The sequence below is a fragment of the Mesocricetus auratus genome, unplaced genomic scaffold (genome assembly GCF_017639785.1).
Source record: "Mesocricetus auratus isolate SY011 unplaced genomic scaffold, BCM_Maur_2.0 Super-Scaffold_100020, whole genome shotgun sequence".
NCBI classification, from domain to species: domain Eukaryota; kingdom Metazoa; phylum Chordata; class Mammalia; order Rodentia; family Cricetidae; genus Mesocricetus; species Mesocricetus auratus.
This window is the reverse complement of record NW_024429201.1, coordinates 18,374,752-18,390,271: the sequence shown is the minus strand read 5'-3', so window position 1 is coordinate 18,390,271 and position 15,520 is coordinate 18,374,752. Positions and strand designations below refer to the sequence as shown.

At 43.6% G+C, this 15,520-nt stretch overlaps 1 protein-coding gene across 9 annotated transcripts in view; it reads left to right on the top strand.

Annotated features, from left to right (window-relative positions):
* Ccdc125 (coiled-coil domain containing 125) overlaps positions 1–13,955 on the top strand; it is a 31,161-nt gene extending 17,206 nt beyond the window's left edge. For 8 of the 9 annotated variants that reach the window (XM_040729006.1, XM_040729004.1, XM_040729005.1 and 5 more), the window contains 8 exons: positions 563–640; positions 1,273–1,358; positions 4,203–4,285; positions 5,532–5,647; positions 7,529–7,636; positions 8,768–8,936; positions 12,277–12,407; positions 13,617–13,955. In XM_040729006.1, coding sequence (XP_040584940.1) covers positions 563–640; positions 1,273–1,358; positions 4,203–4,285; positions 5,532–5,647; positions 7,529–7,636; positions 8,768–8,936; positions 12,277–12,407; positions 13,617–13,919 — 1,074 coding nt within the window. In that variant the 3' untranslated portion in view covers positions 13,920–13,955. Of the gene's footprint in view, positions 1–562; positions 641–1,272; positions 1,359–4,202; positions 4,286–5,531; positions 5,648–7,528; positions 7,637–8,767; positions 8,937–9,649; positions 9,897–12,276; positions 12,408–13,616 lie in introns of those variants that run through there. The other variant, XM_040729007.1, reaches the window with a different exon arrangement.
* The last annotated feature ends 1,565 nt before the right edge of the window (positions 13,956–15,520 follow it).

The window sequence follows — 15,520 nt, the reverse complement described above, 5'->3', positions numbered from 1 at the left end:
TCTTGTGTTTTCTTTTGTTTTGTTTTGTTTTTTTGTTTTTTGGAAACAGGGTTTCTCTGTATTGTTTTGGAGGCTGTCCTGAAATCGGCTCTGTAGACCAGGCTGGCCTCAAACTCACAGAGATCCACCTGCCTCTGCCTCCCGAGTGCTGGGATTAAAGGCATGCGCCACCATTGCCCGGCGCTGTCTAATCTTTTGATTATTCTTTTATCTTAAATTAGAATGGGGGGCTGGAGAGATGGCTCAGCGGTCAACAGCACATACTGCTTTTGCGTGGGGCCCAAGTTTGGTTCCCAGCACCTGTGCCAGGCAGCTCACAACTGCCTGCAAGTCCAGCTCCAGGAGATCTGACCCCCCTTCCAAGAAGCCTCCTTAGGCACCGGCACACACATGCACACATCTACACATAGACACACAGACATGGAAGTACATGTGTTGAAAATAAATAAATCTTTAAAAAAATAAAACATGCATGTAGGAATATGTGCATACATATGTATATTTATGCAGGTAGGAATGTTTAAGACTTCATTTTACTGATGCTATTTTCATTTTTTCTTAGGCAGTGCTTGACAAAGCCACAAGTCACACACAGACAGTGCTTCAGAAAACCATAGAACAGAAGAGATCTTTGGAGAAGGTATTTGCAGCTGTTGACTTTGACATGCTAATCTGATAGCATTTATGCATAATTTCCTTAGGTGTGTCATTGGGCTAACTCTCCCCCAAGGAGTTCTTCTCTGATTGTTTTCCCTTTGAAGATTGTAGAACAGATTGTCAGTAGGCGAAGTGTGGCCTCTTTCTTTTCCTTTTATGGCAGCAGAAGGTCTGTCAGCTTAGCACTTCTCATTTTTCTTCTTTGTCCTCTGCCCCAGGCAGGGTCAGCCTGTTTCTGAACACCTCACCATATGTGGAGTTAGGATCATTGTAGATGTCCATTTCTTATGTCCATTGTATTCTCCCTTAATGGGGCCATTTGGGCTAAGACTCCAAGGAGTAAATTTAGTTTCTGGGGTCTACAAGGACAGAAGGGGGACCCTGAGAAATGTGGACTCAGTACAACCAAATTTTGAGCCCAGACAGTTTGAAATGTCTCTATTTCACAAGTGCCATAGACTCTTCTGAGTGGTGTTTTTACTCTTTTAATCGCTCTGTGATTAAATGCGTTTCACTCATTCAGTGTCTTAAAATGATTGATACTAGTAATTTTCCATGAAATGCTCTTTTTTTGTTTGTTTACTTTATTTGAAGGTGCTATTTCTCTTTCTATAGGAAATAAATGTCTTGCAGTGGGAAATGGAATTTGATCAGGATAGATTTAAAAATATAGAGGAATCTTGGATCCAAAAATATGACAGGTTTGTATATTTATGCATTGAGAATTAAACATAAGGACTGAAGGGATAGCTCAGCCGTTAAAGGCTAGGCTCACAGCCAAAAATACAAGAGAGTTAAACAGGGTCTTGTGCATGCTCTACAATTACATACAACTGGGCACGTCCTCAGGACAGGTATGTATAGTATATGTAGTATAGTACATATGTATAAAAGGCATGTAATTTGCAGGGCGTTGGTGGCGCACGCCTTTAATCCCAGCACTCGGGAGGCAGAGGCAGGCGGATCACTGTGATTTCGAGGTCAGCCTGGTCTACAGAGAGAGTTCCAGGACAACCTCCAAAACAATACAGAGAAACCCTGTCTCGTAAACCAAAAAAAAAAAAAAAGCTTTAAGCTTAACAAGCTCTGGCTTCTGTTTTTTTTTTTGTTTGTTTGTTTATTTGTTTTTGTTTTTTATTTTGTTTTCGAGATAGGAATTCTCTGTATTGCTTTGGAGGCTATCCTGGAACTCGCTCTTATAGACCAGGCTGGTCTCGAACTCACAGAGATCCGCCTGCCTCTGCCTCCCGAGTGCTGGGATTAAAGGTGTGCATCACCACTGCCTGGCTTAATATTTACTTTTATTATTTTTAACTATACATATGTAGGTCTGAGTGTGCATATGTGCCCATGAGTGCAGGTACCAAAGAGGCTAGAAGAGGGAAATGGTTCTCCTGGTGCTAGATTTACACACTTTGTAACTCCAGCTGCCCAACATGGGTTCTGGGAACTGAACTGGGGGCCTTCGCAAGATCAGTGTGTACTCTTGGCCCCTGAGCCATATCTCTGGCCCCTGGGTTTCTGTTTTAACTAGACTTATTTCTCCTGTTAAGCTTCTGATGCTGGATAATTCAGGAAAAGTTGTAATAAATTCCATTTTTATTCACTAGTGTCCTGCCACTTCCTTTCTTTTTTGGTAAAGCCAGGGCCTCGTGCATTCCTGTAGGCTAGACGCATGCTCTACCCCTGTATTGCCAGCCCTTCGTCCTTTGTATTTTTTGATTATGTAAACTCTAACATAAAAATTTGCCATCTTGACAATTAAAAAATATGTAGTTTGCCGGGCATTGGTGGCGTACTCCTTTAATCCCAGCACTTGGGAGGCAGAGGCAGGCGGATCTCTGAGTTCGAGGCTAGCCTGGTCTACAGAGTGAGTTCTAGGACAGCCAAGACTACACAGAGAAGCCCTCTCTTGGAAAGCCAAAAAAAAAAAAAAATGTATAGTTCAAGCCGGGCGTTGGTGGCCCATGCCTTTAATCCTAGCACTCAGAAGGTAGAGGCGGATCTCTGTGAGTTTGAGGCCATCCTTGTCTACAGAGTGAGTTCCAGAACAGCCTCCAAAGCTACACAGAGAAACCCTGTCTCCAAAAAACAAAAAAGTGTAATTCAGTGACATTAATTAAATCCCACATAGAGTCGCATGCTTGTAACACCAATATTCAAGAGACTGAGGCAAGAGGATTGCTGAGTTTGAGGCCAGCCAGGGCCACACTGCAAGATCCTATCTCCAAAATCAAGTGGCATAGTGACAGTAAGCCAGGTGTGGTGACAAGAGCCTGTAATAACCGTGGGAAGCAAGCCGGAGGACCAGGTCAGCTTCAGTTACACAGCAAGACTCTGGGTGGAAACAGACAAGCATGGAACAGTGGCACAGGCCTGCAGTCGTAGCTCCTGACAGGAGGATCAGGGGTTCAAGGTCATCCTCAGCTGATAGAGAGTTTAAGATCAGCCCCAGCTACACAAGGCAGACAAAATCCCGAGGAGAAAAGGCCACTGTACAGCCGTCACCACCACGAACCCCGAGTCCCACCATACAGCTACTCGCCGTTGGTACTTCCCAAAGCCCCTAACTACCCACACTTAATTTCTGGTCTCTGTGAATTTGCTTCATATTTACAGCAGTGTAGAGTTTTTGTCCTTTTTAATTGTCCTGCAAGGTTCCTCCATGTAACATGTTTCAGAATTTCTTTCCAAGATTTCCAAGAAGATCATATTTGTCTACTCCTTCAGTCCTAGATGGCCACTGGGACTTGCTTCTGCCTTACGGCTATTTTGAGTAATGGCGGTAGGAACATGGGTGAACATTCCCTCACCCCATCCCCAAGTGAAGGACTTCAGTTTTGACTTTTTTTTTTTTTTTTTAGAATTAAACGACATGGCGGTAGGAACATGGGTGAGCATTCTCTCACCCCATCCCCCAGTGAAGGACTTTAAACTTGACTTTTTTATTATTTATTATTTATTTATTATTTTATTATTATTTAGACTTGACTTTTTTTTATTAAACGACATTGAGCAGGAGGTATAGTGATTTCTCATATGCCCTCCCCCATGCACAGCTTCCTGTCCTCTGCATCCTCATTAGCTTAGGCCAGTGGTTATAAGCGATGGTCCTACAGTGACTCAGTATGCACCCATATCCAAGGTCTGCATGAGGACATGAGGACCTGTCCAAGGTAGCCTAAGCACAGAGTCAGTGTCCAGATGGTTGGTTATTCAGTGGAGTTAAAATTATATTATGTAAATAAGAATGCAAATTCTGGGTCTGCTTATGTCTCGACTAAATATATAAAAGATTTAAGAGTATAAATTGAAGGTTGGTTAGGTGGCTGAGTAGATAAAAAACACTTGCTCTAAGTCTGACGACCTGAGTTTGATCCCAGGACCCACATAGCAGAAGAGAATCCAGTCCCACAGGCTGTCCTTTGACCCCGATGTGTCCACTTTTGTGCCCCCCACAAGTAAATACAATTTAATTGTAGAAATAAAAATATTTTTGCTCCTTGAGGTGTTAATATCTTAATTATTTAGTTTTTTTTCCCCAGACTTAACTGTGACAATGCAGTCCTCCGAGAGAATCTGAAGGTGAAAACAGAAGAAATTAAAATGCTCAAGTCTGAAAATGCTGGTGAGTAATGCATTTTAATGATTCTTTTAAAATATGTTAGCCCAGGGCGGTGGCACACATCTTTAATTCTAGCACTCAGGAGGCAGAGACAGGTGGATCTCTGAGTTCGAGGCCAGCCTGGTCCACAGAGTAAGTACCAGGACAGCCAAGGCTATGCAGAGAAACCTTGCCTCAAAAATAATAGTCATAACAATAAAATATATTTAAAGACAGCAAATATAGAATACACTATAGCAAGAATACTCTTGTCAATATAGACAAAGAGCTAGTACTTTGAAGTAATATCATTTAGGGAAAATAAAGAAATGTATCATTTAGATTTTTTAAAAGATTTCTTAAAGAAGATTATCAAGATGAAATCCATACAGCATAAAATTAATCTTTCAAAAATAAACAATTGGGCCAGCCATGGTGGCACTCACCCTTAATCCCAGCATTCTGGAGGCAGGGGCAGGTGGATCTCTATGAGTCTGAGACCAGCCTAGTCTATACAGTTTAACAACAGCCAAAGGCTACATAGGGAGGTTCGGTCTCAAACGAACAAACAAGCAAACAAAACGAAGCATCTGGGAGGTGTTGGTGAAGGGAGCGGGAGACCGATATGCTCAAACCACACCGTATACATGTCTGAAAGTTTTGAAAAATATAAATAAGTAGAAATGATTAATTTAGTGGTGTTGACATACTGTGTAGTTACTGTCCTCAACCATTTCTACAATTTTCCAATATATTCCAAAGTAAAGGTTGCATCCAGTTTCTCCCTAGTATCCTTTTTGATCCAATTTCCATATAAAGGGCTATGAAAGGTAACCTGTAAGCCCATCATTTGGGAGGCAGAGGCAGGAGGATTAGCATGAGTCTGACAACAGCCTGGGCTCCACAGTGAATTCTAGGCCAGTCAGGGCTAGAGTAAGAAACTCTCTCCAGAAAGCAAAATAGAACGACAGTAGAACATGATGCACATGTGTGTGCTCTCGTGTGTAAAATCTGTATGTTGCATAGTCCTTACATCACGAGGAACCACATTAGTGTAGGATGTGTGTGCTGTCATGTGTAAAATATGTATGTTGCATATCCCTTATATAATGAACCATCTTATGGTGAACATTGGTAGAATCATGGTAGCACCAATTTTTTCTTACACATTTTTTTAAGTCTTATTTTATGTATGGCTTTGGTCTAACACCCTAGGAGGCTGCAGTTGGCCTCAGAACTAACAAGCACTGTCGTTTGTGGCCCTTCTTAGCTTTGACTCAGCGGTGTTTGGAGGCCCTCGCCATGCTTGATATCAAGCAGCAGAAGATGGCTCGAGAGAGCGTGAGTCAGGAGGACAGTGGCTTTACAGAGACCTCAGGTCTCGAGGTTTGTGTGCACGCGGGAAAGCCGGATGGGAGGGACATCGTCGGCTTTCCTAGTCCCTGCAGCCGGCTCCAGGACAGCAACAATTCCATGGCTGCGAGGGGGACCGAGGCCGGGCAGACAGAGCTTAGCGAGAAGTTTTACTAGGAAGGGGAGGGAAGGGGAAAGGAAAGAGAAAAGAAGTAAAGAGACAGAGAGGACAGACGAGAAGAGGGAGACAGGAAAACTCCTGTCTGCCTCCAGGGAAACGGTGAGAAAGAGTTAAAGAGGAGAAAGCAGGAAGAGCCTAAGTGGGCGGAGATCTTTCTTTTAAAGGGGTCCTTCGCACCTGGGCTGACCAGGGACTGCCTGAGTGCATTCTGCCCGGTGACGGGCAGGCAAGCATAGTGCCTGAATCCTTGCACAGAGGACTGCCCAGGTTGCTTCTTGCCAGCTGCTGTTATCGACGGTACCAGTTGCAGCCCACACTGCTGGAGCCATGTCTCCTGCTGGGTGGTACCGGTTTCCCACATTATCCTCACTGAAGGGCTGCAAAGGGGTCGTGGAACTTAGGCTGGGTAGGTTCAGTTATTTTCCCACGGTGAAAGGGAACCTGTGGCTAACCCAGGTTCAGAACAAAGATCTGATGTGCTGTCTGAGGTTTACAATGTGAAAGTTTAGCTCGTGAGGGGCAAAGGTCCTGAGGATTTCTAAAAAGCGCGTTCCACACAGTGGAGAACACAGGAAAAAAACAAAAGAAAGCAATTGTCACCAAGAACACGCATTGTACTGCCCTTCCCAAGTGTCGAGTCTTCTAAGACCAACACATTAAACCCTCACACTCTGACTCCATCACACATGAGGTGAGGCAGGAATGAGGGGGTAATTTTCCCTGCCACACTGCTTGTTAGAGTTAGATAATTTTTTCCTTATGAAACTTAAAAACGAATGGTACAGTACTACGTAGACCACCCCTGTTAAATTAGTAAGTGTGCCTGGCTGCTAGAATGGATGAAAAACAAAAGGAGGTTGTTGCTTTTCTTTGAGTTACAGGGGTCAACCAGGAGTGACCCTATTTCTTCACTTCAGCCTTCGTCAAGTTTCTGGGGACCAAGGCTACAAGTAACTTCACTACAGTCATTACCAAGACTAGTCTAAAATACAGCACATGATTTGCAGTCATTTTTCAAAAGATTTATTTTATGTATGAGTGCTCTATCTGCATGTCTGCCTTTATGCCAGAAGAAGGCATTTAAGAGATCCCACTGTAGATGGTTGTGAGTCACCATGTGGTTGCTGGGAATTGAACTCAGGGCCTCTGGAAGAGCAGCCAGTGCTCTTAACCACTGAGTCAGCCCCACAGAGTAATTTTTTAGGAGTGGAATGATGATTGCTTTCCCAGGGGTAAAATAAAACTCACTGTTCATTCTGAGCACAGTCTTGTTGCAGGAGATGGACACAGGGAATGCCAGCTATAAGGCCATGCCTGTCGTGGGAAGCACTCTCTCTGGATGTTAGTCTTAACGACTTGGTTAGGCTAAATTCTTGCTGTACGGTCAAAGCTATTGGAGCTGAAAACCAGGGTTAAAAGTTTTTGAGAGGGGGAAGAAAGGAATCTAAATTCTTTGAAGTTTTTGTTGCAAGTAATAATGTCTCATTAGTGGTTATTTCCACTCACATCATGAATTCCTCATCTCAGATTTTCTTTAAAAATATGTAACATACACATCATACATAGCATTACATCTGTACACACACACACACACACACACAGACACACACACACACACTTCCCACTTTCTGGGATCAGAGGCTTGACTAGCGTGTGCATGGGTGTGGGGTGGTGTCTGTACGTGGCTGAGACAGCGTGACACTTGGTAACAGGTAATGCATTTGCTCTTCAAGCTTGCAGTCCTTGGAGCCTGCCGGTGTCTCGGGCCTGGAGGGAACCCCTGTGCTTGTGCCAGAATGGCAGCATCCACTCGGAAACTGGTTCTTCAGCTCAAGCAAGAGGTAGTTATCAGATGCCTTCGTTCTGTCCCTTTATTAGCAGTAGGATAAATGGCAGTATTTGCTTGGTTTTTATGTGACAGCATTAGCTTGTGCACTGGATTTCGTTTACCTGGTTCCAAAACGCACATAGTACATTGCATGAAATCTGACTGCAGGGAAAGTTGTTTGACTAGGTGAGTAGTTAATATTTCTTAAATTCGTATTTTCTCATTTATACACGGCCCTCCCATCACAGTTAACAGAGGGAAAAGGTGTGTTTACACTTAAAATCTGTGGAATTAGCACTGGGGCATGGGGAGATAACACGGAGCTTCTCTGAAGCGGAAGGAACGTTTATGCACTTGACCAACTGTTCCACTTAGTGCCGTCGTTTGCTGTCTGTGTGGCTTTGAATAAGCCTCAGTCCTCTCATAGGTTAACAGAATGACAACTGTCGAGGAAGAAGTAGACACAATGTTTATTGTCAACAGGCTAGGCACTAACCAGCTGATAGTTGCCCTTATAATTGGACTTTAATTATGAATGTCTAGTTTATAAACCAAATTTGTGATTTGACATACTTCTAAAACTGTTTTACTCTTTGTTTTGTATGGAGATAGGGTTTCTCTGTGTATCACTGACTGTCCTAGAACTCTCTTTGTAGACCAGGCTAGCCTTGAAATCAGAGATCTGCCTGTCTCTACCTCCTCAGTGCTAGGATTAAAATCATGTGCCACTATGCTTCCCTTTTTTAAAGACATGGAATTTAAAGCCCTTAGACCACACAGGAAAACTAACAGCCGAGCATTGCTACCCCTTAAGAACATCATATAATCACATAGATCAGACTCCAGTTCAGCTAGGGAAGTGCTGGAGAGGCCAAACTGAAGTGTAGCCTTGGGCGGTTTCCTTCTTTTCAGGTGTGCCCTTCCTCCAGGGCTGGGCAGGACATGGGGTCAAGCCAGGGAGAGTTTCAAGAGCTGGATTGGCAGGGAGCTGGCAGGCACAAGGCAGACTGCCGGCATCCAGGCCAGAGTGCTGCACAATGGGCAAGCGCTGATCTAAGCAAACTTAACGGAAGAGGCCAGGGATACGCGATTCATATATGAAGACTCCAGTGCCACCTCTCATGGCTCCCCAACTCTCTTTCAGTTGGAAATTCTGCAGAAAAGTAAGGAAGAGGCTCACGTCATGGCAGATGCATTCAGAATCGCTTTTGAGCAACAACTAATGAGGAAAAACGACCAGGCCCTGAGACTGGTACGCGCGGCTACGTGCAGAACAGCATCGTGGCTAAACAGGCAGCACCCGAAAGAGGACGGTACGAGGGAGACTGGGGCTGTGGTCGCTAGGGATATATCAAAGCTGATGAAGCACAGGAAAGACGGAAGCTCTTCACGTGGTTGTCGTTCATTTTAAATTTACCAAGTGTCGGGGCCAAAGAGATGTCTCAGCAGCTGGAAGTACTTGCTGCCAAGTCTGATACCTTGTGTTTCATCCCTGAACCCAAAAGTTGAGGTGTTCTGTATTTGAGGACCGGTCAAAGAAAGAGGGTCACTCCAAGGTGAATCTTAGGCTCTTTGGCAGCAGGGAGGAGCAGTTTCTATGAACTGACTCCCAAACAGCAGTGCAAAGACATATTTATTGATTGTTACACAAAAGGTATATTTTTGAGGGTAAAATAAGTCCCTCATGCCAAAACCCCTGATCTAGTCTGCATTGCTCTCTGAAGGAAAACATCACACCCCAGCAACTTTAGTCCTTATTGTATACTGTGTGCAGTACCCAATGAGCCAAGACATCCAGGTGTGCCGGGGCCGTCTTGTGACCAAAGTCACGCAAAGGCTGTAAAGCACTTTCAGAACAACTCTGTAGATAGCAGCAAACACTGTTTCCCACAATGATTGCTCCAAGGTCTGAATACTTCTAAAAAACAACTATTCATTCTGAAGTTTACCCTAGATACAGTGAAAACGATTATTTCATTCTAATGTGTACCCTAGATACAATGATTCACTAACTTTTCCTCTACAGGAGGGAGAAAACTGACTTCAGAGAGGTGCCCTCTGCCTCCACAGCAGGCCATGGCTGACACATATGCCCACACATACATCATATACAAACAATAATGATTTTGTTTTGTTGTAAATAAGTTACGGAAGCACCAAGCATGATGGCACATAACTGTATTGCTACAACGCAGGGGGCTGAGGTAGAAATTCTAAGACACTGGCAACTGCATATGCAAATGAGCTTCAAATTAATAAAACCATAATGAAACAGAATAAGCTTTTCCTAACACTTCTTGTGGTGGTGGTGGTGGTGGTGTGTGTGTGTGTGCGCATGCAGGTGCCAAGCGTAGTCAGAATTTTCTTTGGACTGCCAACCAGCTCCCAAATAAAGACAAGGAGATTTATTATTAATTAGCTTAGGCTTGTCCCGCTAACTCTTTTAACTTAATTTAACCTGTTTCTATTCATCTACGCTTTGCCTTGGAGCTTTTTACCTTTCATTCTGTGTGCCCTACTTTCCTGCTTCCTATGTGTCTGACTAGCTGGCCCCTGACATGTCCCAGGCATCTCTTTTCTTTCTTCCTCTGTCTCTGTCAAGCCTAGATTCCTCCTCCCCCTTACTCTTGCTGCCTATCCCTCCTGCCTAGCTATTGGCCATTTAGCTTTTTATTAGACCAATCAGGTGCCTTAGGCAGACAAGTTAAACAAATGCAACACATCTTTACAGAGTGAAACAAAGCAACACATCTTTGCATAGTTAAACTACTATTCCACAACATAAACAAGTGCAATACATCTTTACATAGTTAAACTAATATTCCACAGCAGCCTAGGAAGACCAGAAGAGGTTGCTGGAGTCCCTGGAGCTGCAGGTGGTTATAATGAGAACTGAATTGCGCCGTCTGCAAGACCAGTAGTTCACTGCCGAGCCATCTCTTCAATGCTCTTCCTAGTCGTATTCTACCTCACTTACATAAGACTATGCTAAGTGGGAAGAGACATAATTAATACAAGTGCTCTGATTAGTTGGGAATGGTGGTGCATGTTTGTAATCCCAGCACTCAGAAACTGAGGCAAACAACTAACTCAAAGAGACTCTCAAATACCAAGAGGAAAGTAACACTGAACATAGATAGCATTTAGCTGGGCATAGTGATGCACGCTATTTATTTATTTATTTATTTTTGGTTTTTCGAGACAGGGTTTCTCTGTTTTGCTTTGGAGCCTGTCCTGGAACTTGCTCTGTAAACCAGGCTGGCCTTGAACTCACAGAGATCCACCTGCCTCTGCCTCCCGAGTGCTTAGTTTAAAGGAGTGTGCCACCAACAAACAGCAGGCGCACACCTTTAAACCCAGCACCAAGGAGGCAGGTGGATCTCTGTGAGTGCCAGTCCAGTGTGGTCTACATGAGTTGTAGGCTCATCAGAGATACCTGATACGTATTGGATCCCCAGTAACTGATTTCTCTACTGATGCAATAAGACAAATCAAACTGGATTAATAAATTCTGATTTAATAAGCACAGCACAGCACTCTGGGTGACTTTTAGGAAGATAGGATGGAGAGCATGTGGACCATGTTTTAGGTACTCTGTAGGTGAGGTCTTGATCAGCGCCAGGGGAGGAGCTGATCCTTGGTATGCTTTCTGAGGGATGGAGTCTGCAACGAGGAGTGAAGCTAGAGCTGAGATTTCCAACAATACCTAGTGAGACCTTGTGCCAAAAACAAAAAGGAAAATGGCATTTAGCTGGGCATGAGGGCACATGTCAGAAATCCCCGCACTTAGGAGGCAGGGGCAGGAGGATCAGAAACTCAGTTCATCCTACACTTGAGTTTAAGCCCTCTGACCTCCATGTGCTCGCCATGGCACAAGTGTGTCCATCTGCCTCCCAAGGGCTGGGATTACAAGCGTGTGCACCACACCTGGCTGTTTCTACAAATTTTGTCTTTGTGATGAATCGACATAGAGAATCATTTTGTATGCTAAGACTGGGCTAAGTGTTTCCACAATTATGTTTCTTTGATGACAAACTAGCCACAAAATCTACCATTTTAACCAAGTTCAGTACAGCAGTAAGTTGTCTAACCACGACAAAGCTTCTTTCCGAATTACCTTCTCAAACAGAAACTGTGTCACTAACAACTCCCCCAGCCTGTGGTATATCATGAAAATGACAATTGTAAGTAGGAAGGTCCTCCCAATTCCAAGGACAGGATGAAGCTCAGTAAACTCCTGTAAAGCTTTAAGAGGCTGAGTGGGGATTCTGTGCAGGCCTTTCTGGTCTAAGCTGTTTTGGAGGAGGCTTCTGTGGCCCGCACTTGGCAGGCCTGTGCAGTGTCTCCAAACAGTGTGGTTAGTGGCTGGCATTAAAAATTGCGAAATATCATACACAGACCTGGATTTCTGCTGCTCCAGAAGACTGTGATGACTGAGCACTGTGAGTTTCCAACAGCATGGACTTCCCCTCCAAGTCCCCACATCCCCCCATCACGCTGTGCAACCTGCAACATTGATTGGTGCTTGTGGCTTTGTGATAATGACCTCTAGATGGTTTGAGTTCTTTAGCCTTGGTTCACAGACACTTATTTTACTGCAATTAGCATCAATGAGCAAATTTTACTCAGCTGGATTTTCCCACTGACTTTTAGGATATTCATCACAAAGGAGAAAGAAGACCTTAGGGCAGAGGCTTCTGGGGATACTCCCTTCAGAAAACAGTTCCAAGAGGACTGAAGACCAAGACAATCAGCACGAAGTCTTCAAGATGCTAATAGACTTGGTTAGTACTGGACCTCCACTAGCTTTTTGCTAGGGGCTGTGGTTCCGCTCATCCATGGGCTCCTTACTCTAGGCCTTGCTTGCTTCTCTTTACTACTCCCCATCATCTGCCAAGTCTCCCCAACTCCCCTCGGGTCACCTCTGTGCAGGTTTTAAAGTCCCACATCTGAAGGGAGGGGTCAGCTACTCATTCCAGTCAGCTCAGCTGCCTGCATTTACATGCAGCTTAGGGCATTTAAGTGTTCCAGGCACTGTCATACCCTTAAATCACCAACACAACCTGCAATCATTCCTGGTACCCTTGTACAGATGGCTACTAAACAAAGGCACCGACACAAGCACTTAGAGCCAACACACTTTTAATTCTGCTGACACATTTATTGCATATAAATACATAGAAACAATTTTAGACACAGCTTTAAATGTTCTTTCAGAAGTCAGTACATATTTCGATTACATACATATATACACTAGGTGACTTACAGCATTAAAGAGAAGTAACATTAACTCTCGCTGGGTTTTTTAAAGGAAGTTTTATTGTTGTTGTATGATGTATGTGTGAGCAAGACATGCCATGGTACACGTGTTGGTCAGAGGACAACTCTGTGGATGAGCTCTTTCCTTCCATCTTTCTGTGAGTTCCAAGCCTGCATGCCGAGTACCCGAATTCATGAGCCACCTCTCTGCTGCCCTCCACCCTCACCCCACCCTGTAAAGAAGAAGAATCTTAGGGCTGGAGAGATGACTCAGTTTGGCTCCTTAGGTAAGAGCATTTACATCACTTCCCAGCACTGATTCTGAGTGGCTCAAAACCTCCTGTAAATCCAGTTTTGGAAGATCTGACACCCTCTTCTGGCTTCTCAGGTACCTACACACACATGGCACATATACATACTTACACATAAAATTTTAAAATAAAAAATACAGCACAGTTCAGCCATCGAGATGGATCAGTAGGTAAAGGAGCCTTGAATTTGATTCCAGGACCCACATGGGAGAAGGAAGGATCTGACTCCTGAAAGTTGCCCTCTAACACCTGTACGTACTCCATGGCACACATACAAACATGCACACCAAATAAAATTTAAAAGTTCACTTAAATCCCCCAGCATTTGATTCAGGATTATTTAAAATATGGTGAATTTACTATTTGGGATGCAGTATTTTGATAAGATGCAATACATCCTGACGTTCCTAACCCTGTTCACAGTTGAATGACAAAGAAGAAGCATTGGCTCATCAAAGAAAAGTCAGCTACATGCTTGCTCGGGCGCTGGAAGACAAAGACACTGCAGCAAAGAATAAAGACACAATTCCCACGAACCAGAATTTCCCACTCACAGCCTCCTGGCAGGAAGCTTCAGAAGGCTGTGTTCTGCATGATCCAGCACACTCAAAGGTCCATGTTGCTGATGCTGTGGGCTGCATTTGTTCAGTCCAGCATCCCCAGAGAGACTCAGGCTGCTCAAGAACTCTTAAAAGATCCTGTTCTTTGCCATCAGATATATTTTAAAAACAAACCAGATGAAATTAGAGTTGCTAAATATCAGATTTTTGGAGTTGGAAATGTATCTCAGAGGTAGGAAGACACTTGGTCAGTGTGCATAAGGCCTTGGTTTTAGTACATGGTGGTGCTCACCTTTAATACCAGACTTAGGAATCAGAGACAGGCAGCAGATCTCTGGCTTTGAGGCCAGCCTGGTCTACAGAGCCAGTTCCAGGACAAGGGCTACGTAAGTGAACCCTTTCTTGAAAAATCAAAACAAAACAAAAAAGGCCTTGGGTTTGATGTTCCGCATTGCAAGGACACTGGGCATGGAGGATCATACTTCCAAATCCTAGCATTTGGGAGACTTAGGCAAAAAGACTACTGTTAATTTGACTAGATTACAGTAAAACTTGCCAATATTTATAAATATTAAGAAGTGGTATGCAAAGCCGGGCATTGGTGGCGCACGCCTTTAACTCCAGAACTCAGGAGGCAGAGGCAGGCGGATCTCTGTGAGTTCGAGGCCAGCCTGATCTACAGAGCAAGTTCCAGGACAGCCTCCAAAACAATAAAGAGAAACCCTGTCTCGAAAAACCAAAAAAAAAAAAAAAAAAAAAAAAAGAAGTATGCTTTCTAGATAGTTTTTTTTTCCAAGACAAGAGTTTCTCTGTATTGTTTTGGAGCTGGGCGTTGGTGGTGCAAGCCTTTAATCCCAGCACTTGGAAGGCAGAGATACGTGGATCTCTGAGTTTGAGGCCAGCCTGGTCTACAGAGCTAGTTCCAGGACAGGCTTTCTAGATGTTTTTAAATGTGTTACCATAGTAATTTACAAAGTAGTAAGTTCATTATGGTATCTGAATACATGTATTAACAATATATGTGTTTTGACCACATCCTCCTTTTTAATTTTAGGATGCAGCTTAAGTAATCAAACCTTTAACACATGTTCTATAAGAAATGTATTCTGTAGACATTTATAAAATACTTTTCCATATTTTACGACAGTTTCAATGTTTATCATATAAACAAATATTCTTGGGAAAAATTAAAAGTTCTTTATGGAGCTGGGGAGATGGTTCAGCTGGTAAAGCATCTGCCATGCAAGCATGAGGCTGCATTTGATCCTCAGGCCACGTGAATAGTCAGCCACATACAGTGAAGCATATCTGTAACCTGACTGCTGGAGATGCAGAGGCTTGCAGGCTGGCCAGCCTAATAGAAGAGCCTCAGACCCCAGAGAGACCCTGTCTCAAAAAAAAATAAATAAATAAAATAAGGCAGACAACACCCAAGGCTGACTTCTGGTGAGCACATGCATGCACACACATGTGTATACACATGCACAACTACTTATGAAGTAATTTTTTTGTTGGGTGTGGTGGTACATCCCTGTATACCCAATACTCAAGAGGCTTCAGGGTTGCAAGTTCTTTTGAACAGCAGAAACATTTTGTAGCCAAACCTAATAGATGCTTACTTAGTAGCTCTCTCATTCTGTCCTGGAAGTGTTTGTGATGGCCCCAGAAGGTCTCAGCTGAAGTTGTCTGATCTTCATAAGTGTTTGGGTTTATGTTTTTGCCTACTTTTTTTTTTTTTACAGACAGGGTTTCTCGGTGTAGGCCTAG